The following is a 26,134-nucleotide window of genomic DNA, read 5'->3' on the forward strand; positions in this document are numbered from 1 at the left end:
AAGAGATTATTAATAGGAAATGATACTACAGAATGACCTCAAAAGATATAAAAATTAAGTGTTTGGAGGCGAGGATGGAGAATGTGAGAACGGAGAGTCATGGTTCAACTAATATTAATGACGAACTAAAAACGCTGTTCGTTTAGCATTTAGATCTGAAGATTAGGTTCTACTGTTTATTCGCGAATGTTCGCATTATCATCAGACATGAGAGGGGAATTGTATTAGTATTGTAATACAGTTCCGTATAGCTTATGTCTACTTTTTGATCTAAAAAGTAGACATAAACAAGACGTGGCTGACAAAAGTAAACGAGTTGGCAGGAATACAAGGGTTAGTATGATTAAAAAAAGATACAAGGGATAGTAGAAGCGAAGAATAACATTAATTATAAAGGATAATTAAGGATGTAAGGAATGAAGCCTAAGTAAACAAGACAATATCTGACAGAATGATTCTAGGCCTGTAAATACTGTGGATACAAGGTAGTTAGACAAATAAGATTAGCAGACAACCAGATCACGATCATCATAAGATGTTTAACATGAATTTAAGACTGCAGCAGTATGGTGTTAATGGTTTTGAAAGTAATTCGAAACTATTTAGCACAGCATTCGAGTGAACGATACCAGCGCGAGTACTCGAGTAGTGCCAACAAGTCACCGTATTGAAATGTTATCAAGGCTGCTTCCATTTGAAGTGATTGGTCATGTAGTCAAGATACAGATGGAAAAGAATATGTATTCTCTGTGAGAAGAGGCCATAGGTCAAATTACAAAGTAGAAGATTATGCAGAAGAATGCGAAAACAATAAAAGAGAGCTTCAGAACGATTGGCATGAGAAACTGGATCAAGTGGTCTGTGGTTCTGGATAGCTGGGTCTGAACTATTAGAAATGAATATATCAGAACTGTATTTATAGAGCTAGGATAAACAGGCGTAAAACAGCAGTTAGATTAAGCATGCGATATTAGACGAGAATAGTTTCATGAGGAGATAAAGCGAGGGAGAAGGGAATGAGTATTAATATCTAGCAAATCTCAAGAGCAAGTAAGTTCCTCAGTTATGTTCTGTAAAATAAAAGGAGAGTATTAAAGAATGTCTTATAGTTGGCCAGGAATGGTCGAGTGAAAAATACAGTGAAAATTCTGAATGAATCTTTTGCATGTGTAGTTCATTTTGTGAGAAGAGAAGTATTGAAGGCTTTTTCTCTTCATTTGAAGGCATGGTAACTGAAATTAACATGAAACGACGGATATTAAGAAGACTGATATTAAAAGAGATGAGAGAGAGAGAGAGAACATATCGTTAAGTATTTCAGCGAAAATTGGGAAAGATGCTAACTTTTTTTTTTGCTGAACGTTTTCAGACTGATTATTACGATAAGGAGCGTTCTACCTTAGGAACGGAAGGTATTGATACATAAGGAATACAAAATAATGTTCACCTATGGGAAGGTTGGTGTTTTATGGATACTATTAGTGGAAATAATTGGAGAGGTTGACTATGGTAAGAATACAAGCGTGAATGAAAAAAAAACGTGTTTTTTTTTGTGAAGACATTGATAAAATATCACAAAATGTTGATTATAAAACTTAAGTTGGAGTGGCTATGAATCTAATAAAAGATAGCTTGAATTGAATATGGGGGGGGGAAAGTATCCAATAGGAAGAAGAAGAGCAATAGCGTTCGACAGTCTTGTGGGGTCGATGTTTATACGAGTATACTGACAATGTGTGTGATCGTCGAACTAGTGCAAAAGTTGCTTGCACATGGCGTGAAAGGACGGTAGTAGGCAAGGGTGGGATGTCTCTTTAAGGACTATTTGAATAGGATGCACAGGGCAGATTGGGTTTGAACATCAATTTGATTATTTGCATTTTAGCTAAACATTGTAATACGGCAATATATTGGTGGATTCGTGTTCCTTGTGTGGAATCAGGTGAAGGACGCAAGGATATATTTTATGGACATACTGCAACATTTATGCAAGTTACTCAGTGGATCTCACCGAATTCCGAAGAATGATCAGCTGGAATAAGACATTTATTAAAACTCCTGTAATTCATGTATTATTAAGGGAAGCCTGATTAGTGACATGATTATCATACCCGTTCTCCAACCAACAAGCTGCGAATTCGAATCAGCTCATATTTCAGTGTAAGGTTAAATATGAAATACATAATCAGGCATAACACCACCGTCCGGTTTATTGGTTTGAAGCGACCTGAAAAAGAAATTCCCAGTTGGAGATCTGGAGCAGGAAGTGTTAAAAATATCTTTTCGTCTACCCGGTACTAATAAACTATCAGTTTACAATTTTATGAATGGGAGCTAAAATATTGGTCCTTTATATAAAAGTTTAGACAAATTTTGGATGCAATTTGTTGCCTAGAAACTTTACGTCGATCAGGTTCCTATCTCAAAAATAGCTACGTCATGAACTGCAGAGCAAGTAACTAAGTATTCTGACTATAGAACGTAAACTAAATGGATAGACTAACTGAAATTGGCACTTATTGGCGACCTGAAGTGGCTTGATAAAGATACGTGTTTGATCTCTGGAGTAGGTTTTTAGATTATCTGTTGGGATTATCATCATACGTGGACTAACCCATAGTACATCCATGATACCAATCATAATACCACAGGTCTGTAACTTTAAAAGAACGGGATTCACATAAAAAATAGAGTTTTTGCATCGCGTATTTAAAAGTGAATTTGTCTATATTTGGCAATACTGACAAATGCAACTTTAAACTATCTTCAAGTAGACAGTTGGATAGGTAAAGAGGATACAGGTACACATTTCAACTCAACTTGTTATGATTCAGCTGAACTGTGATGCGCAACTGCTTGTAGTATTGAAATCGCTTTTCGTCTCTCCAGAACGGAGAGTGACGTACATCACATAATATTAATTGATCACGTAAGCATATTTGAGATTCTAAAACACCAGCCAGCTAGAATCAAACAATGAAGTTATTCTGCCATAATTGACCTTACAGTTGAGCTTTATACATCATAACTTTAAATTACAAAATGTAAATAAATAAATAAAATAAACATACCCCCAAGCTCTCCAAATGTCTTGCGGGACCAATACCTGATAACATCAAAAGCTGTGGAGAATTTATAGCTCCTGCAGAAACTATTACCTCTTTTCTCGCATGAACAATGTAACTTGCATTTATACGTTCGAACTGTACAGCACGTGCCCTTTTATAATTATCAAACAGAATCTGCATAATTTAAATAAATAACTGAAATTTAGAATACAGTGAGTTAATAACATAAAACTAAACTCAATGTTTAAAAAATATAAATAACGCATGAATACCGAGAGTTCTCTCAGAGGTTTAGTTTGTCATTTTTATCAGTACCTTGATAATCAGTGTATTTACTTAAACTATTATTACGTTGGCATTAATTTTGCTCTTCAACCAACAGGAAATGAGTTCGAATCTTAATGTGAGAATAGGTGTTATATGACTCTCTTTAGGTTGGAGATGAACATCATCGCCGATGTGAGACAACAACCTTGCTTGTTTGAGTTCTGAAGAAGTGACTTGAAGTCATGTTTATCGATCAGTGCTTCCAGATTTAGCTTTTCTAAGAAAGCAGCACACAGTTCAATATTTCCCAACAATGCAAATCATAACTCGACACAAATCAGTGGCATTGATCTGCTTTCTTTAAATCAGTAAATTACTTGCGTAAATATTTTTGCATTTTTTTAATTTTATAATATCAACCTTTGGTCGATTGTGTAGGACAGCACAATATTAATTCTATCGAATCGAATAATATTTCTTGATGTTGAGAAGGCGGTGATACGAAATGTATATGCCAAGAAGAACTGGAAAAGTTATTCCGAGAAAAGGAAAATATATCTTTTCTGTTGCAATAAAAAAGCTAAGGTTGAGTTTTACAATGAAGAAAGACAGCGGTGTTGAAATTAAATGAAGATGTACAGGCATTAGTAAAACTGTAAATTGATATCAAAGCCGTCCATATGAAAGGATAAGTGAAGCAGTACCGCTGTAATATTTCCGCATTAGTTTCTAAGGTTGATGATCAAGTTCCATGATAGCAGTGCAAAAGCTAGATGCTGCTTAATCCTCTTACAATGCCGGTCTGGTTTGTTGAGTGGATATCGTTTCAGTTTCTCTATCCAAAGGACTGTTGGTTTTAATCCGACCATTGGACGGATGTTTGTGAATATAAGTGGTGAATGAATGCCACTACCCTGTTTATTGAAGGTATGAAGTGAATGTTTGGTTTCTAGAGCAAGATATTCGGATCATCGATTTGTTTGTCGACTTCGATGTTAACGTAATATGATTTTTGCGACAGTTTTAATCGATAAAAAAAATCAATATATGACTTAATGTGACGCTTCATTAACAAAAGAAACTGGTGTAAGTTTAAACTTCTTTATTGAAATATTAGGATGTTATGTTCAAGTCTTAAGAATTCAGGTTCAAATACTACTCGAAAAACTGTAGCAAACAAAAGTAGGGACAGTTTGTGTGAACATGAAGACGGTACAGAGCAATAAAAGTGAGAAGCTTATTGGCGATGCTATAACAGCGCCTTTCAAAAAAAGAAAGAAAAAAGAAAGCTAAACTAGTCCAGTAAGCTTACAGAACTGATTTTATAGTCACTGAATGTAACTGATTGTTTGGCATTACGATTTCTAAGTGGATGTTATACTTTAATCATTTGAATGGTGATAACCAGAATGATAATGAGGTGTCAGTTTATGAATACTCAGTGACTTTACCAGCAATATTTTTTATCTCATTTTAACTGAAAAATTAATACTTAGCATCTTACAAAGGTGAATATCAAGTATTTGATGATTTTTTTGTGCCCACGAGAAAACAAATACTAATGCGAAGTAATGAGAAAAAGCTCCCACCCAAACACCATTACCACACAAGACGGGAATATATTGTGGGAGCTTTTTTTCACTTGGAACCTTGCGTAATTTAGCGCGAGTTCTACTTGCATACAGTAGCCATTTCACTGACCAATAATCATGCTATGATTATCACACAGAAGTCAATCAAAAATATTTTGTCATATCAGACAGCTTCGTCCCATCAGATTCATATTTATCCGTGATAAATATTTAATGATATCTCCGCTGGCTCTTTAAAATTCTGAAGCAGCTAAAGAGATATCAACTGCTGCATCAAATGTCAATTTTGCACACAGAACGAAATTTCTATGAAGAAAACTGGTATATGCATGCGAAACTGGCTAATTCACTTATCGTTGATGGGCAGCAGGAGATGTATCAATAGAGATCACTATTGAAACATCGAACTGAACAGCAAAAATTGATACTTCAAACGCTATTGCTTTACAGTAACAACATTTTTTCCCGTGTGGCTACAAGAATATCTTTGGTAGCTTTTCAGCTTACATAATATGGATCCATTGTTGAATAGATGTATGTATTTAAATAATTATTCTCTATCTAGAGAAAACAATGATTTTTCATCGTCTGGTGCGCAGCTTCTATACTTGAAGGGTAAGCGACTGGGAAAAATTTTTTTTTTTAGAACAAGGTTCTGATTTTGGCCTTTAGTATCTTCACAATACTCTCGTGTTATGTTTCAAAATATCGTGAGTAGAGTTCTCATAATGGTGCACTACTATTAAAAGATAGCCTGAAGATGTAAACGTTTCCTTGGAAGCTTAAATAATTACCACTCACTGCATTAAAAAACTATTTCAGATTTTCAGTATTACTTCGTATTTCGATTTGTCGAGATTTTAACCAATTTTCGGTTAAAAAAAGCAAAGTGCGAAATTATAGTAAATCTTACCCACTGACTGTAAGTTAGTATCTATAAATGTCTACATATTTATCCAAACTTCGGCAAAAAAATTCGCAGGGGCGTAATGAAGAGTTATTACTAAAAAAGCTTAATGTGTGATAATGAATTACATGCTTTGTATATATAACGAGAATTAACTGTTCCTTTTTCAAAAAAACGACTTTGTAAACAACTTTGTTCAAGTAATGAATCGATTTGTTTAAATGTTCTGAACTTATATACCTAGAGATTTTTAAATCATCTAGTTCGGATTACAACTTAAGCTACCTAGTAGCTAGAATATGCATAGAGGTAATTTTCATCTATCTTCATCTAATAAAAATTATTAGGTGAAGTTCCACTTATTTGCTTCTGAGATAATACAATATCAGTAAAAATTAAGAGTTGCAAAAGTATGCCACTCTATTTCTGTCAGAAATAACTTACATAATTCCACATGAAATATGCTATAATAGCATGTTTTATATTTTAATTCACAAAAACTAGTAACTTTTGATGTTACATAAATAGCATACGTGAGTAAAATTTCAAGTTCTAATTTAGATCAAGACTCGTACTTCGCTGCAAAAATTAGATAATAGCACTTACTGTACAACTGAAAATGGGACGTGGTGCGGCTGCAATTTAGTCATCATTCAGGTTGTGTGATCGCATCATAAATAGAGCATGCAAGAACAACTGCGGTTGGTATTAAAAAATGTGAAACATCATGATGAAAGTAAAAGAGAAAGAGCTAGACTACAAACCGAAGAAAGTAAACGGCTGGATGTGGCTGTGTGTTCCTTCTGTTGTGTATCACTATATTCTCACACACAGAACTTGGACACCTGCGGAGCTGTAGAGATTTCTCAGAACATAGTACTGAAGTTGACTGATTGTTTCCATGTTACTTATCAACCTCAGAAGCGCTACAGTGCTTTCGGTTTGATTTCTAGACAGTAGAGGTCGGTAAGCTGCTGTAATGAGTGAAGAATCATGATGTACCCCCTTCAAAATCAGTGGCACGGCCAGGCATGCTGGCTATGTGCCAAGAAAAATAGTTACAAAAATCGTGTGGGTTTTCTTTTCTAGGTTTTGACAAATAAAAGCGCTCGGAGAAATCGATAGAACTTTATATTAAACTTTCGGACAATTCTGTGTTGCCTCCAGCGGAAGAATTTGTGGAAGTTGCCTAGTCATCAAGGTGATAATGCATCGTATCATATTGGAAAGAATGGGTCGAGATACTTTTGCAGAAAGGAAGAGCGCCAAGGATGGACAAATCTTGCGGTATCCTGATCTGAATTTGATTAAACGGTAGTTCAGAGAAATAATCGTTGATTTAACCAACGAGCTGTTATTTTTCATATGCCTATGAAGAAGCAGAAAAGGTTTGAAGAGTCCGATCAATGCCCTGACTATGTATAGCTATATATTTGCGATTAGAAACTAGAGAGCTGTGGAGATAGTACTTCGGCTGAGGGTGAAACTAAAACATCCAACTTTAGTAGGGAACCGGGTTCCCATTTTAGTAGAAAGTAATTGTCTCTCGGTCAACCTTTATTAAGAAGATGAACCCGAAGTGAAGCGCCAGTAGTCGTAGTAGAGCGGGCCTACAACTCATGTCAGTTTCTGGAACTTTCGGTTGTCAGTAAAATTTTTACAATGAAGTTATGTTACTGTTGAAATGAGCTGAAGTCGTTCATTTGTTCTGATGGCGATATTTCTTCCATTTTTGTAGCGTTATTGTTAGATAAACGGCAGTTGTGTGGGAGGAATTCAAGACAGTTTTTCTAAATTTTTTTCCAAATGCAGCTATTTATAATATTAATACAGCTCAAAGTATATAAATCGGTAAAATTAATTACTTCACATTTCAATTTCATATATCTTCTTGCATTATTGATAGTTTAAATAGATGATATGCTAAACTGTACTTGATAATTCAATGCGAAGTGATACACAAATAATTCCTTATTATTGTGTGTGCGTGCGTGCGTGTTTTTAAAACTGAGGATTAAGGATAAAAATAGCAACATACCTTCGTCGCGTAAGCAAACAACACAATATGTAAGTTACTTCGATGAGCAACAGAACCAAGAAAAGCCTTTGACGTACTGCATCTTGCACCATCCCGCATCGTCCCTTGAGGTATCATAAATCCTACGAGTAATAAATGATACCTGAAATTACTGGTTAGGTAATTTGGAATATATATATTCCAAGTCTGGAGATTCATTAATTTATGAGTTTATATCACAAGAACACTCAAAAGAAAAATGAACGCTTATATGTTCATTGACCTAAAAATAATACTTAACTTCCAGTTAATTCTAGTAAAATGAGAGCAACGAATAAGATAAAAAGTAAAATGAAAGTCAATGCAATAAAACAAGTGTAGTTGCTGAACTGCTAATATTTAAGAAATAAGGTAGGCTAGATAAAACCCAAAATGTGAAATAAGGATTATTTCACTGTAGCCAAGATAAATCATGGTGATTACATTTTTAATATATATATATATATATCCACATGAACATACATTTCTACCTACTTTTTTTTACCATTAGGATATTAGAATATAAAACAAATTTAACATCACCTTTGTAATTATTTGATTCCGATATTTTCTCTTTATGGATTGTTTGCCTTTCGTCAGCTTGACTTTTTTTTTTTTTTTACTTTAGTTCCATTCGATTTTCGAAAGTAGAAAGGCATATCTTAAATTCTCCATATTTTTCGGTTCGCTGCATTTCAATGTTAATATCTGTGTTTTATGCACACCAAAAATTAAAATTGATAAAATGAGTTAAAAAAAAAAAAAAAGCTTCCTAAATTCGTACTTTCCATTACTCAGTCTGAAAAGCAAACAATGTACGAGCTTTGGAGGTTTTACTAATAACTACTATTAAGTGTTTAAAATGCTGAGAATTACCACGCGACTTTTCATGTGGGATAATTTTCCCATATGAATCCCACAATTATACGCCATTCACAATTAGAAGGTGATTGTACCATTATTAGTAAATGCAGGTTAATTATTGGTAAATCACTTACTATTGAAATATTTCGTAGTTGAAGGATGTGACCCGATTTTTTTCGAATTTGCACCAGATAATATTTTAAATATCTGGAAAGAAATAACCTTTCAATTAAATCTCTTTCGTTTGATACGCCACCAAACTAATTTTTTTCAGCACTGGATGGTGACGAACTGAGTTTGAATCCAACGACTTTATTTATTCCTCTGTTTATATACTAGCTAAAAATGAGATTTAATGAGCTATATAAGTTTAGGTGAATTGGAGAGTCAAGCCTGGGTGTCTTTCCACTCTCGAGATGAGGCTTCTGACTTCTTCAGATTTATCAATTACTAATCATCTCAAGAAAGAGATTAATGCTAAAACATCAGTGAAAGGTTAAAGTAAGTTCTATGAATGCATCAGTACGTATATATTATTGCCCTAAATCTTGTATTTTTTCAAGTCTGACTTTCATAAATCTGAAGACTTACTTCATATCACTAAATATTGCAAGCTTTCCAGGACCTTAAAAATTGCCTTCAAGATTAATGGAACTCTTCCAAATAAGTAGCATTTCTGTAATTTTTATTTAAAAACAAAGAAAATATTTAAATTTTGTGCCTTTAAGTAAACGATAGCTGACAAAAAGAATTGCATCCAGAAATTTTCCTCAAACCATTGGTCCTATAACAAATTATTTCCCACCATCATGATAGGAAATCATTTGACCGACTTAAATAATGAAAATATTCAATTTCACAGGAAAGTAATGTCACTAAATCATTTACTGTTACTTATTAATTTCAGGATAATTTGTATTTACCTGTTTGAATTTCTCCGTTGATATCCCGCACTTCATAGCCTAATGTCCTTCCAGCTTCCATATAAGCTTCGGCAAGAGGAGTGGTATACACTGCTTTAGATACAGTCTGGTATCCTCCTTTTGCATGATAGCCTGCAAATTCAGAAATCTATATTAAAAAATATATCAAAAGTAGTATCGTAATACTAAAAGGTTGTTTGCTTTGACTGCTTTTGTCAAGTTTCAAAACTCTCACCTACCGTTTGTCAAATACTCAGCATCACGATTGTCCTCTGATTTTAAGAAGTACGGGAAAACTTCATTCCAGCTCCATCCATAGGCTCCTTGAAATGCCCAATTGTCATAATCTCTCCTATTTCCTCGGACATATAACATGTAATTTAACACACTGGATCCTCCGAGAACCTTTCCGCGTGGCCAGCGACTGCGCTGAAATAAAGCAACATTTCATTAGAACTTTTACTCTTCCCTAATAACACCAACAATGAAAGAACGCAACTGCGTAGTACACAAACTGCCCGCATAATGGTTGGAATCGAACTGCGAGTGCATCACAGGATGTAGTCGCATACAATTTGAAGAAATTTTGTGTCAGTGAGTGAGAGTTTAAAAGTAAACGAGTGTGCGTTTATTTCAAAGACGTTTCATTTCTGCTGCATACCTATTTTTAAATAACATTTCAACTCACCAGTCGTCAGTTTAAGAATCCAATTATATAAGAATTTACTTGGAAAAATCGATTTCAAAATAATCGGCTTAAGATTAATTTCATATTCGTTTACTTTTATTTGCTCACTGATTGCTGTACAAGAATGCACAGGCACAATTATGAATAATTTGTAACATTTTAAGCTGAATTAAAATGTTAAATAAAATCCTGAAGAAACTAAAAAGCAGGCTGTTTTTTAATGACTAACACCAGCAAAAGGACGTAAACCTATGGTATATTAGTACCGTTTTATATATTTGTATTTTTCGTTAATCTGAAACCCTGCTAGAGACCAAATATGGCACGTAAGTCAAGTGCTTAAGGGCGTTGGAATTCATCTGTCACCTGAAGACAATCGCATACATCAATGCCCATAATGGTTCTTATCTGCAGCCTGTTGGTTAGATAGCTGATACGTTAACCACTCGGCTAACGAAGACAATGTAGTATGATTCACATTTCACCTTGTATATGAAAATTACAACTAAGCGGAAACAAAAAATTCAAACTATGTGCGCAATATGTTGGCATTTGTAATTTTGCCATATATTGTTTCTAATCTTAGCTTTTTTTTTTTTTTTTTTTTTTTGATATCCTGCCGAATTTAGCGTTAGTCGTGTTCTGTGCAGCGTAAGAAAACGGCTGATATCCTCGTTCTCGCTAGCAAACAGACTTTACAGTTGACTTCGGCATCAACGCTTCCCGTTATTATCACTGCACCTTGAAGAATAAATTCCGTTGTTCCATGTTAAGGAATGTATTAATTTTATATATACAGTATTTTTAGGTTTTATGGTATCAGTGGTTATGTATTGAATATTGTGATACACTTCCCCCCCCCCGCAGCTTTGGGGAAGAGGGAGAAAGCGGAAACTATTAAACTAACAAGTAAAGAATTTTAGACTACACGTACCATCCAATGAATAATTTTTATGAGATTGAAAGCTGTATAAATGTGAACTATTATTTTTGGTGTTTATTTTTCAGCAAACATTAGCGAAATAAAATAATCTCGCTAGGCCTTTGATTAAAATAATTTCATAAATATAATATGTGGCCTGGTTAGCCGAGTGATTAGCGTATTCGCTCTCCCCCAAAAGGCTACTGGTTCGAATCCTGCCGTGGGCATGGAGTTTTGTGATTGTTTGTGGAAATGCTAGTGGTGGTGAACATAGATGGCGTTGGTGTAGCTGTAGTTCGTGGAGACAGGGTTGTAGAGTAGGTGCCTTCCTTCGATGAGTCTTTGTACTCCTTAGTGGTGACACGTAATAATAATGCTAAATCATTATAGACCAAGTGAAGTAGGCATGAATACACAACTGAACTGGAGAGAAAAACAGATCTCCAATACATTAAGTAAGTCTCACCATTAATGTTCACATTTATCATTTTGATATGCTTATTATAGTAATTTTAAATGCACTCAGTAGACGGGCAGAAGGGGAATTCACGCTGTTGTGGATCCAGATCATTCAAGGAAATTTATGAGGAACCTGAGAAAAATATCAGATACTACAAAACACATCTTCAGTATAATCTTTTCAGACAGATATCTTCCATCAACGACAAGTTAATTCTCATACAATACTTTCAAGGATCAAATAGTAAATCGAAAGATTTTTCTCAATTTATCTTAATATTCAGGTTGTCTGTAGACTAACTTTTCATGTTGAGTTGATTAAGCGCAGATTCCAGCCATTAAAAATGGAAATAGCATTGATAAAAAAAATTCAGACTAACTGAACGTATCTACGTCTTCGAAGAATGCATGAATATATGAGGCTTACATTAGAGAAATGTTCTTATATATTGCAGAGATTCTTAGTTTTAAAAATTGCCAAAATTGATTCAAGAAAGTACTGATATGAACAAGATATTGTACTTTCAGTTCAAACACCTAACAGGAGGTAGCCTGATCGTTGCATGTTTGACCTAATAAGCGAAGTAGTAAGTTAGAATCGGATTCAAATTTCTGGTGTGACATTCATGCGTTAAAGGATTACAGAAAAGATAACTAACAATAATGTTGCGTGTTTATTAGACAATTTGCGTTTTGAAGTTAGTTACCATCTGTATCTCTAAAGCACCATAATAGTTTTAAATAGGAAACTGCTATTGTGGTGAGTTTACGTGATGTATTCTATTATTGGAAGAAACTTCATGCAGACCAAAGACGAAATTATCAAATAAACCAAATACACCATTGTCGACATTAGTTGAAGTAGACTAATGGTTCACTTGAAGTCTTTTATAAAATGCATTTTCTGTTGTAAGTTAATCATAAAGAGAACTATTTCATATCCCTGCTACAATTTCAAGGAGTAACTTTAACATTAAATATTGTAAGTTAAACAATCATTTTCTGTGCATAACAGATTAATATTTACCATATATAGTTGTACAACGAATTTCCTATTAGCAACTTTCCTACAAATATATTGCCAGGACTCCGACAGTTAATTCCAATCTCAGAAACACTATAGATTTGTTGACTCATTGGGCTTTCGAATAAGTATTTCACGTAAAGAACGAAGCACTTTTGAAGTTCGAATATTTAAGTTACTGATTTATCAGAATTTTTATCGTCTTTGAGAGAGTGCAGATAACATAAGTTGCTTCATCATCATACCTAATTTCACAGACCGATCTTTCCTGCACAAGTTATAAAACTAAAAGAAACCAAACAGTCGTGCAGTCAATTATGTCAGCAAAATTTTCCCGAAAGTAAAGAATAGCTGAATCAATAAATTCATTCAAAATAATCAAATATTGCGTTAACCCACGAGCTCTGAAGTGTATTTTAATAACTACATATATAAAGCGCACGAAGAAACTCATTTTTCGTAAATGAGATGCGATTTTAAATGCCATAATAATTAGAAATCAAGAATCTAATAATGGTTAAGAAATTTATGCTGAAATTTTGTTTACCCTGTCTTTCAAGCCAAAACATGCCGCCTCCTGTGGTTCTGTCTGGTATGCCCAGTCCACAGCGGTGTGTTGTAAACTAGCTGCTACCAATGGTACTTCACTGAATCCATGCTCTGGTCCTCCAGCTTCTAAAAGAAGGACTTTTATTGATGGGTCTTCACTCAGTCTGTTTGCAATGACTGCACCGGCAGATCCACCTCCCACTGAAAGAGAAATTAAAAATTAAACTCGATTAAAAATATCCAAGCAAACACTTTTCATTTTATAAACCGAAAAACTAGTCTCTGAAAAGTATTGCATGTTTGCAGATGATTAAAATGGCTTTTGAAGATAATTCGTTAAGCCGCTCGAAGATATTCAACTAGTTCAAAATGTTTAAAGACGCTCAACTTCGACTGAAGATGACCCTCGTTCTGGAGGCACATGGGAATACAGCAACTACGATTTAGTGGCTCGTGTTCGCGAAAAGTTCATTAACAATCGGCGAATTACTCTTCTACAGCTAGCCTGTGTAACAGGAATCTCCACGTATCCTGTCACCAGATTCTGATTGGAAATGAGGATTGCTGCAGCATCTAGAGCAGCGTTTCTCAACCTTTGTCACTCAGGACTGAAGGGATCATCAACTTGCCGTTCGTCAGGCGTTCAAAGATCACGTTGTTCAGGATCGAAATTTCAGCAGACGAATTACACATTACAAGAAGTTGGTTTAAGGCTCAGTCATCTCATTCTTTTAATCTATTCGAAATAAAACATCTTGAAATCTAAATTCGTGTTACTTCCAAAATTCCTCTCCATACAGGTGAACCTCTCGTCTTCCTGCGGTGATCAATAAACTCTTCAGCCATTTCACTCGAGGCCTCTGATCATGTCCAATACTACTTGAACATCGACGCTCCAAGAAGATGATAATTTTTCAAAAATTAAATCTCTTGTTCCAAACTATCATGATGATGCCCTATACACATGCTTCATCAGAAGCCAGGCGTTCTCCCCAGTTCTAATAAGACTCTTCTGCCTATTATCATCTAGAGCAGAGTTTCTCAACCATTCCAAGCCCAAGGACCAGTAAAAGGCCTAAAACAATTCTATAGACTACTTATGTATTTTTTTTTTAGATGTGACGATTACCAACATTTTGGAAAAACTGTGAATTTATAACATAATAAATCTAAAAGCATGTTTTGAATACATATGGAAAAATAATTCAGTTGGAAGTAAACAAATTACAAGTGTATCACCACGGAGCAAAGTTTTAATTTTTATTAAACAAAAGTATCAGTTTCCGATTCGCTCTGGGAAAATGAACGGGCATATCAGCGTCGTCCCGCTGGAATCCCTATTCATCTGCCCACACCCATTAAGCTCACCCCACAACAACTTTTTTTTTTAGCTCCGTTGGTACCATGGGCAAATGAATTGGGAATGTCAGCGCCTTCCAGCTGAAACCTTCATTCATCTGGCTACAACAACGTTTATCTTTAATCCTCATTCATCTACCCAAAGCACTTTTATATTTTATATGTTATCCCCATTAATGAAGCTAGCCCTACAATAACTTTTATCTTCATGCACTCTCTGATTCGACCTGCAAACTGTTCCATTCGCTAAGTGCATTGTGAGGCGAGGGGAAAATGTTGTTCATATTTTACTCCATTCATCATAATACTGAATACGAACTTGACATCTATGCATTCCATAATGGATGACATCCCTTATCCTGTGCAAATCATTCCCTGTATATACCCAAAAATTTCACTCAGAGCATCCCGAAGCCATTAATGCCCCCCACACACTTCCGGCCGATACGAATCGCCTTATTTCCCTGACGAGTTTTCCATGACCAGCAAAAAAATTTAAGACATCCTATTATGCGAGGTCCTTCCCGATATTTATAAACAGTCCAACCCACGATGTCAGTCGCTAAGTGCCATCCACGTGGTCGGGCGCATTTTCCCGCCAGCGACCTTATGCCATATATACCGTACGCATGTGATTTGTACTAATCGTGGTATGATGGCGGTTTTAATTATATCCGTCCTGTTTTATCCAGAGGCACAACAGTGGTTATCGTAAATCTAGCAGATTCATTAATCTTGTAGTGGTTTTATTTATATCCGTCCTGTGTGCTGCTTGTATTCGTTACGTTGCGATGTATGTTTCTGTATAATCCATACGGATGTTGTCTGCATGCAACGGATTCGGTGTGCTCGGCCGCATATTCCCGAATCGACCGTAAGAGATACAGAACTTCGCTAAACGGGACGCCGGCAGCTATCCCCTCGCCAGCAGAGCTGAGCCTCATCGTGACGTCACTTTGCGTAAGTTTGTTTCATCCCCGATTTTGTCCAATTTTGGAAATGGATTAATTCCAAAACCAGTAACGAGAATAATCGGAAACTGCAGTCCAAATAAATAATACGATATAATTATGTTACTACTTACTTTTAATGAGATGATTCAGCTTCTCGGCCTTTGCAGCGTTGCTGGATATCTGGCTCAATTATTGGTCAACTTTGGTCGAAGACCGGATCACACACTAAGACTATTAGCAACTTCACATTTTAAAGAGTGCCGCTATTTCGAATTTGCCGTCGTTGTAATTCCTTTCAAGTTTTCTTATTATGATACATGTTTGGTTAGTTTTACTGTTCTTTACAAACAAAAATCATCATTAAGCTGCTTAGCTTTTAATGTTATGTAGGAATTAGCAAATCCGTTCTTGCAAAATACATGCGTTCCGGTAGGATTCGTTACATAAGTTTATGTTCCTATTCCAAACTATGGTTTGGAATAGGAACAGTAGTTGAAAGTCGGTACAATAAATGTAAAGAGCTTGAACAACTTACTTGCAATCAATGTTTCACCGAAATCGAATGACCACAACACTTATGACGTATGAAGCTAACTCCCTTTCAATAGAGAGGCGATAAATTCTTACCCCCTACTGTCCAAGTTGATAGGGAAAAGTTTGGCTGTAAAGCCCATCCGCTTTTCAGCCAAAAGGCTGAGGGTTTGAATCCTACCGAGGACATGACTTTTTTTGCAAATGTGTTTAGGAGTACAGTAGGTGAGTTTCAATGGCTAATGTGAAACAACCATCTAGATTTTCGGCTATAATGCTTCTATGTTTGATATCTAGAGATTTCCGAATTATTTAACCCAGCCTCTCGTGACTGGAATTTATAAAATATCTCGTGACAAAATACGTACATTCCATCCATCTATGCATTCATTTCCTTTGTTTATTGCGAACCCAGCAAAATATTTATTTTCTCTTTATTAGTTTTAATAATTGTTTTAATCTCTAGATTCTTTAGTTTAATTGCTCGTTATATTTCAGGCCGATCGTTATTTCTTTAACTTTGAAACCTGATTAATAAATAGGGTTGTTTCAAAGTTTGAAAGTTTCCAAAATGCAGAAAAAATGTCTTCTATATTTTGGAAAATTTCTTTTTAAAACACTTATACTGCTTATTTGAAGGGCGAAAATAGAATAAGATTTGAAATAAGATGCACTTCCATACGCTAATACGCACTCACGAAACTTTTGTTTGCTGTCCGCCTGATTATGTATGTATTATATCATGTACAAAAGAGAAAAATACTAAATATATCATGTAATTACCCAGAATGTATACAACGGAACAGATGAAGTTTATACAAGAGAAATGTTTTATAATAATAAATGATGGTAATGATAGCATATATTTTTTTTTTATTCCACGTACTGTCTGAGTTTCTGCTTGCACGCACGCAAATACTTTCCCCATTCACTCACAACTAACAATAGATGAAATAAAAAGCTCGACATTAGTTACTAAATGTGTGCCTCTTCTGAATAGCATAACGAATGCTGGGAGAATCCATTTTTCTAGTGTTGAATATCTTCATGTTGTATTAAGAAATCTGGAGATTTAACATGAAGAAAAGACAACAGGAACACACATATTTCAGGCTTTTTCGTTCTTTTCTTTTTTTTTAATAAAGAAATGCGACTGATTCCTTACGACTATTTGGATTTTTTTTTTTAGAAATGCATATATACAATCAAATGTATATCGCACTGTTTTTGAGATTTAAAGCTGACTATTTACACCGTTGTTTTAGATCTATTAACATCTAATATTTATGATACTAGACAAGACAAGCTATTACATTGTTAATCCTTTAGCCAAGCGTAAACAATGATTTCGTGCAAAATACATTCACGAGTAGCCTATATCTATAATAGAAGCTCTCGACTTCACATCATTTGCCTCAGAATCCCATAACGCAAAAACATTATTGGAAGAGTCTCAATCCAAACCGGTTTTTTTCACGCAAACTGTTTGCCTAAGGTTGGGAAAAGTGTTTAAATGAACAATTCTATGATACTATGTAACCCAATGTTAGAAACTTAGTGTTGACAAATGAACGGTTTTTGTTTGCACGGTATCGAACTACAATATAGTTAAAAGGCACAAATACTGTAGTTACATTTGAGAAAAAAGATAATTGTTAAATCTCTGCTTCCTAAATGATAAAACTGAATTTAAAATTTCGATGTGCCATTTAGAACAGAATATATCATGGGTATGATTCAAGAAAGGTAATTTGTTTTTAAACAGAAAAAATTGTTTACTACTCGAAATCGTTTTGGAACATCAAGAACTTCAAATTTCGCCATTCCAGCTACTGAAAGCGTTTGTAGCAAGGAAACTTCAATAAAAACTTTATGGGCAGGAACATTTAACTGTCTTGTGAAATGGGAAATTTCTTGCAATGTACTTTTATATGAGGGTCTACGAGAGCTCCAAAACTGCAGTATATTCTTGCCTTAGGGAAATGCTGCTATATAAACTAAACATGGAATTTTTAAGCTTCGAATAAGCAGGGATGGTGATCTCATCACATCTTACAATAAAATTCGTCTCCACCTAAGATTATTCATAAACGTCGTTATTCGTAGTAGAATATTAGTGACACTACGTGGAAAACTAAAACTCTTCGCCCTAACTTGAGTCCTGTATGCCACTGGCCCTAGGATGAAATATTCATAGAGTAAACTCCCTACTCTTACGAGATAAGCGCCTTAAATCATACGCTATTTTGCCATAGGCTTATTGTCATGAAATGAGGTTTCATCCCTAGAATTTCAGGTTTAAAATTCTACTGAAATGGCCACAACACTAAAAGTACGACGGTAAAATGATAAAGAAGAATTTACTTAAGCAAAATTAAAAGAAGAATGTTAGAAGATTTACTGAACTTCTTAAAATATAAAAAATTCCGACCTGTTTTTTTTTTTTCTGAACTTGACGAATTTCCCATGAACATGACAAAGCATTCCTGAGGGTGGCTTAGATCTTCAATTCCCTTTCAAAATTTGAATCATTACTTTCCAAATTTCTCCGATCTGAGTCAATATTTTCCAAAAACTCCAAGTATTTGTAATATCAATTTAAGGGCAGATTATATTTTTCGTTGTATTTTGAAATTCACTCTCTCTTTCTCGAGGTTTGGGGTCATCATATTCAATGAAATATAAAATATTTAAATTAAACTGATAAATGAAAATGAGGTAAATTGCAAAAGTTGCCTACAATTGCAAGCCATAACCTAATTCCTCTCTGCGCAAATGACTCAACTATTTCTTTAAACGAATATGCATACACTGTTGTGTATAACTTTGGTTGATTGTATCAAAAATAAACCACATTGATTCAGTTTAGAAATCCATGCTACTTAAGACTTATCTACTGTACTCTGTGGTCTCAGTCGGCAACCTATCTTAGGATAACACGCATCTCCGATTGCCTCTGTTCTGTGACCCCTGCATTTCATATAACAGAGTTATATCAGTTGTAAAAGCGGGTTGTCTTAATGCAGAAATTAAGTATATAAATTAAGTAGGAAGTTGCAATAACTGTCCGAAATATTCAGACTTATAATGAAAAATTTCTCATAGGCAATAACCATCCTTTCATGTGCTCTCACGAAAAATGGATATTATTAATCGTATAAAAATCAATTTTTTTTCATTAATCACCAGATAGACTTCTCACTTGACTGGTTTTCTCGATTTGGGGGTAAAAAAAAAAAAAAAAACTGGACTTTGCCGAAGGAAAGAATCTGCTCCTCTCAAATGGATTATTACCAATCTGCCTGAGAGCTAATAACATAAATATGCCTTATGAGTCTTAAGCCGTCTTTGAAACAATTATATTTTCTGTAGACAGCAAGAATGCCTAAATTAATCGATAATAACTTAGTCTCGCAATAACTTTATTTAATCTGAAAATGGTTCATATTTTATTTCACCGAATTAATTTGGGTATAAATCTTTATTTTCATTTTTATTTTAATATTGTCTGTTTGGACAACATAGTGTGGACCTTACACTGATTTCATCATTTACACGAGAACTTGACATAGAACTAAAATAAGGGATAATTGGAATTTCGACATCGACAATTAATGGAATTTATTCTTTTCATATCTAGACGAAGGTTTCTTTTGGAAATAGAAATTTTCATTGATATAGCAATTTCAGTGTGCTGGAAGCCCATGGGAGAGGGAACAAAAATCTAAACGATGCTAATACGTGAGAAGTTAATTTTCTACTTCAGATCTCTTTCTTACAGAGAAAGAGAGACGATTTTGAGGTCATACAAAACAAAGCGGCAGAAAGAGGTCAAATCACGAAACCCCTTTCTGTAGTCTTTCATTTTTCTCTACGTCTGTGAGCTTCTAGGCCATGCAACTACCTTAAACACCGGAGGGAATTAACACAGTAGTTTCCTTGTATCACTACACTTACATTCATATGGTAGTAACAGAGTGGCCAATGCAATGCATCAATGGAACAATCAACGCATACCGCAAACAATAAGGCTTGTTGACATGGAAAAGAGTCGTTTATGTTAGTTTATGGATATACTAATCCAGCAATATTAGTGCTTAAGTTAAACGCAGTCATGAAATTTTTATCGGTTGAATATTTGTGTACCACTACACCTTTTTGCTGTATCTCTTTAATTATATGCTGAGATAAGCATAGATAACTGCCTCCAGTCATCAGTTTTACAACCAAATGTATTTCTACTTAATTATCCGAAACCGTAAATAGGTGATAAAAGTTATATATTCCGGATTATGATCCCTAGAAACAAAAGCTAGCATTTTTTAACATTTAGTGATTCCTAATTTGCCTTTACTAATGCAGGTATCCAAAATGTCTTTCTCTTTAAAATAAAATAATCACCATTATAAGAAAGAATGCAGATAAAAAAAACATGCTGAGATTTTACAAGAGATGCTGGATAGCACGGATTTCCTGAAAATGCATGCTCCAAAGGAATTCATACCCGTTGTCTCTTGATAGCAAAGTAGCTACTGTCTACAAGGCAACTGACACCTGTAGTAGTGAATCACAAAATCGAATGAGGTACTTCTATAAAGTGATTTCAAACTGTAAGATTAATTACACTAGCAAGTGATTAAATCAGATCACCAAAATAGATGATAAACGGTTCTTCAGAAGTGAAGAACCATATTAGTAGCACTTGATGATATAGGAAATTCAGCGCAACATTTATAATCGTGTTGTTGGAACAGACTGTTCTCTCACATGTTAATCTTCATATTCAAGGATGCGTGACTCCGCTACCGATTGAAATATTACCTTGATTACTGATGTAAACCTTTAGCTTGGCGCAGTGTGACTTCTGCTATCTTTGCGCCAATAAACCACGAACTCACTGAAATCAGTCGACGCAATACGCAGGAGAATAAGAGTGGAGCCGTGCCGTATTGCATGAGTACTTTTTTTTTACCTTCAGATTAGTTTAATTCATATCCTAAAAATATGACAACTCGTATTTATTTCTAATTTCTTAGCACCAAGGAGTCCAAAACATGCGGTTTAGTCGTAAGATACCCTTTCCTATAGTTTAATTAAAAACCGGGGTCTCTCTCTTTCCAAATTTCTCACATAATCCTACTGCAGCACAAACTTTTATTGAAAAAACCCAAATAAGATAAATCTGAAAATGGTGGAAAATCTCATATGAACGGTTAATTTTTGTAGTCCTTTTTTTTCCCCTCCCTGACATACTAAAACTTCTGTCACTTGTGACCATTATCTAGCTACATCCTCTGTCCCCGCAACTTTCAGTCAAAAATTCCATGCGAATATCAAAGCCTTGGTTTTCGAAGGTTTTGAAAGAAGTAAAATGCAAGTGGCTTCAGATAAAATCGCAATACAAGCAGCAAATAAAACAAAACTGAAATCGAATTTTAAGTAGCAAAATCACTTCCTGCTGACAACAGTTCCTACACGCTTTTGCATCTCTCATCCAGATGTGCTAGCATATCATTCACAGAAAAAGCTGGCATTCTACTACCTGCTCGGTTAATAGTCAGATCACTTGCCACCATACTAACAAATACTGATTAACTATCCCTTTAGTCTTTCAGCAGAAGGATTGGGGGGTGGGGATACTCAAAATAATAACGCATAGTATTATACATATCCGTAAGGATGTGCTTTGCATTATGGGATACTAATCTGTACACGAGTTGTCCTAGTCCTGAAAATACTTCAGGCGCAAACTTTGTTTATATTTGGATAAAGGATTAAACCAAGTATATAATTTCTTGGTATCTTTAATTTATAGTATAACCAAGTGTAAAAGATTCCAACAAACTTCTCAGGATCCTATATTATCTTCCCTCAATTGACTTTATGTCTGACATTAAATTATTGCTTTGTCTATTCTCTCAAAAACGATTAATCTGTGAGCGCTACTAGATCCACCCGTCAACTCTCAGCGAGAATCCTACTCCGCTTCAAACATTTCCATGAACAAACCCATGGAAAAGTTTCGAGAAATTCGTGGAAAGATATTTCAAAGACATTCTAATACAACTTCTCGTCTTTGTAATTTGGTGACTAGTTCCTAGCGTCGCCTGTCAGAAGTTCTGACACTTCCACAGAACTGTTATTTTCTCCACATTTTTTCCTCTAAAAACCGACTTTCAGTTCTGGTAATTTACTTGATACCACAAAACAAAATCCACAAGAACACACGCAGTTAACAGGCATAATACTAACCTCAGCCGCTTTTGCTGTAATTCTAAACAACAACTCAAAGGATCTCCAATCCCATCACTGCTCTTCTTTCTTCCATATTCAGATATTATAAACTCAGTCGCAACTAAATGTTATAGACATCAATGTTTCCAAGCTTCAGACGAAGGAGAAGAACTTCAATCCAATCTCTCGCAAGACAGATCTTTCCTCAAAAAATTTGATAATTATATATAGGCATAAGATTTTATCATTGCATTAACACACGTTCCAGCATTTCCTAGCTCACATGTACGCCTACTTCGCCCTCAAAAAGTTGCCTTTTCATTTACGTATTGCTTACGGTAGAGTTGATAACCATAAACAAGACTCAAAGCCGCTCAGTCTCTTAGATTACTAATCTCACATTATGTAGAGTACGAACTCTTCGAGCAGTGCTTTGGATAATCAATACTCCCCCTCCTATTATGGAGATTTTTTTCTGCCTTACATATTTTTACATATGCTTTTAATAACTATTCTGTTGAAATGGCTTTCCTCAACGCCTTAAATAAATTAATAAATTTTCTTCTCTAATTGCCTTCCTCAAGCATTTTCCCCATTTAATGCAAATAACGAACACCAGTAGGTTCGTTTCTTCTTCTTAACATAATTCCTACACATGTCACTAATATATTACAGCATTTGGAACTTGTCTTTGGTGGAGAGGAAGTGAAAAGAAGATTAATATTTTCGCTTTGTTTTATGAATATCTTTTGGGTATTGAATGTAAGTGCATCCCACGATCATTGAATAATATTTTTGTTTATTTTGTGACTATCCTAATAACACCTAACTATTACTTTCCACGAAAATCATTTTCCTCAAATTGCGTTATTTCACTGATAAAATGGAGGTATATGAAATAACGCCTTTATGCATTCAAAGTGAAAAGATTGGACAGACCTGTCATAAGACAGTGTGTAACAGGAAGTTAAGAAATATAAGAGGTCTAAAGAGATGGAAAGATGAATGCATGTATTGCTAGAATGCAGGAGTTGGAAACCTTGAATGGAGAAAATGCTATAGCCTTTGTAAATATCTGTGAGATTGACATAGAAAATTGCTTCTGTCCATTGCTAAAGGCCTTTCTGATCATAAGGAAGATGATTAACCTAATTTTGATCCCTCCTTGCTTTCAGTGGAACCTCTGTAGACATTCTGTCTAGAAAATATGTATAGTATTGCATTCAAGTTTCAATGCAAAATTATAGACTTAGCAGATCAAAAATGCATAATCTGGCTTATGGAAGCTATTAAAATGTACCGTTTAGTTCCTAAACTCGAATGAATTATTTAAAATCAATCCACAAATTTGAAACGCTGGTGTTATTTCGAGTTTGAAAATATACTTTGTTAATGATAAGTTAAGAGCTGGAACACATAAAATTTCATAGCTGTTATTGTAAAGCCAAAATGCTTTGATTGAAACCAAATTCAGCAGAAAAACGACTAATCAGCACTTCATTTATAATTCCACTGAGAGAGAAAGAGAAATATTACGATTTTTATCTTAAGAGTGAGCATTACTTGCCTTATGCAAGTGATGCACGATGTAAGAGTATATTGGAAATAGTGTTTAATTAGGATTTTTTCGAATGCACTGTTCTTTCGTTAGTCACACTGATTGTAAATTTATTATTCATGACAATATAGTCAAGTGCATAATATAATCACCAATTAACATTGAAAGTTAATTGAAATTAACATAAAGAAAGTTAAAAAAACTCACGTACAAAGATCATTTAATAGTATAATTTTCACCTGTGTGTCACAGGCATCTTCAGTACATTAAGTTCACATTAAACAATAACGGACAATTCCAAAAAGCACCACCTAAGTAGCTGGTGTAAGATAACTAAAAAGGTCAATAACTTTCCTAAAATAAAAATAAAAAATTAAATTTAAAAAAAATCAATACAATAAAAAGTTAGTACTTTATAAATCAGCTAATCTTTCCTATCTCCCATAAAGGGGACAGACGTAAGCCGTCGGATCTATTTAAGTTAGGAGAATGAAGTAGAGTTTCTCATGGAACGCCTTTATAAAGAAACGTGAAACTGACTTTTGTGAAGAACTCTTGTCTTTCTCCAATGAACTCTGTGTCTAGTGAAGATGGCATTGTTCTGCAAGTCCAGACTTTTCAGGTTTAAAGTATTCAATATAAGATTGGTGTTCTTCTAGCCGAATAGTGGCAGATCTTCCCTCTTGTGGATTATCTTATTTCGGACAAACGGGAAGATCTGCCTCTATTCGGCTAGAAGAACACCAATCTTATATTGAATACTTTAAACCTGAAAAGTCTGGACTTGCAGAACAATGCCATCTTCACTAGACACAGAGTTCATTGGAGAAAGACAAGAGTTCTTCACAAAAGTCAGTTCCTCATGGAACGCCTTTATAAAGAAACGCGAAACTCTACTTCATTCTCCTAACTTAAATAGATCCGACGGCTTACGTCTATCTCCTTTATGGGAGATAGTACTTTATAAATCAGCTAATCTTTCCTAACTTTTTATTGTATTATTTTATTTTATTTTTTTTTTTAGGAAAGTTATTGACCTTTTTGTTATCTTACACCAGCTACTTAGGTGGCGCTTTTTGGAATTGTCCGTTGTTGTTTAATTTGAGCTTAATGTACCGAAGATGCCTGTGACACACAGGCGAAAATTATACTATTAAATAATCTTTGTACGTGAGTTTTTTCCGTTATTAATTTTGTATCGGTATCAGATATTAACTCTTCCTGGGAAGGATAATTTATTATAAAATAAATATGATAATCGAATTAAATTAATTTAATTTGAGTGATGTTATAGACAAATTATAATTATAATCCAAAAAAGAGTCTTGAATACCGCACACGTCTTAAAGGGGCCGAAAGAGAATACAATCCTTTCCTGTTGATTTGCATTGGCAATTTTATTGCAACGAAGTATTGTCAAGGATTTCTTAGATTACTGTTGTATGAGTCTGATATTTACGAATTTACGAACTGAAGTAAAACTTGTTTTAATAAAAAGACAAATAACATTTACGAAAGAACAGAACCAAAAATTTGCCATTTTGATTAAAACAGAAAGACTGAAGGAGCTAGTTAAATATGCCTAAAGGAAATGAAAACTAGGTTAACAAATCTAACAGTCATTGTAGCTCTTGTTGGTAAGATGTAGTTACCAACAATAAATCAAATACGTGGTAGGCTGAAAAAAAATTACTGCATTCATCCACTTTTTCCCTCTAAAGGAATATCTGCTTTCATGTTTATTTTTATTTTTTGGTTAAATCCAAAGGGATATCTAAAAGAATACCTTCCTTTTTATAAAGATCTTCTCTAGAAAAATGATCATATAAAAAAAAGTACCGATCATATGAAAGGAAAGCTACATCTTTCACAATTTGAAAATTTCATTGATTTCACGAAAAGGTATTCCCAAATGTCTTCAGTAAACTAACTTAATCTTTGGAGTTATTTCCATGCTAGCAGAAGAAAGTCTGAATATTGTGGAATGTCTGGATATGAAGGTATTACTATATCTATATAGTACAACCGCATCAAATGAAAAACCTCAGTGCGTGCCAGTCACAAAGTACAACAATTATTATGACCAGTAATATCGTCCTATTTTGAATATGCAGAAACAGCAATTTGTTGTCGGCATGCCCAAATAGTTGTTCATATTGCCCTCTATATTTTGATAGTTT

General features: G+C 34.6%; 1 protein-coding gene across 1 annotated transcript in view; it reads right to left on the reverse strand.

Moving 5' to 3' along the window:
• Window positions 1-26,134, reverse strand: part of LOC150099036 (glucose dehydrogenase [FAD, quinone]-like) — a 48,884-nt gene that overhangs the window by 21,110 nt on the left and 1,640 nt on the right. The window contains exons 2-6 of the mRNA XM_090405796.1: window positions 13,318-13,520; window positions 9,917-10,106; window positions 9,678-9,809; window positions 7,873-7,994; window positions 3,072-3,242 (exon numbers count right to left, since the gene is read on the reverse strand). Coding sequence (XP_090261922.1) covers window positions 3,072-3,242; window positions 7,873-7,994; window positions 9,678-9,809; window positions 9,917-10,106; window positions 13,318-13,520 — 818 coding nt within the window. The remainder of the gene's footprint in view (window positions 1-3,071; window positions 3,243-7,872; window positions 7,995-9,677; window positions 9,810-9,916; window positions 10,107-13,317; window positions 13,521-26,134) is intronic.

The sequence above is a fragment of the Typopeltis vanoorti genome, chromosome 15 (assembly GCF_054136105.1).
Source record: "Typopeltis vanoorti isolate ZY-2024b chromosome 15, IOZ_Tvanoo_1.0, whole genome shotgun sequence".
Lineage (NCBI taxonomy): Eukaryota > Metazoa > Arthropoda > Arachnida > Uropygi > Thelyphonidae > Typopeltis > Typopeltis vanoorti.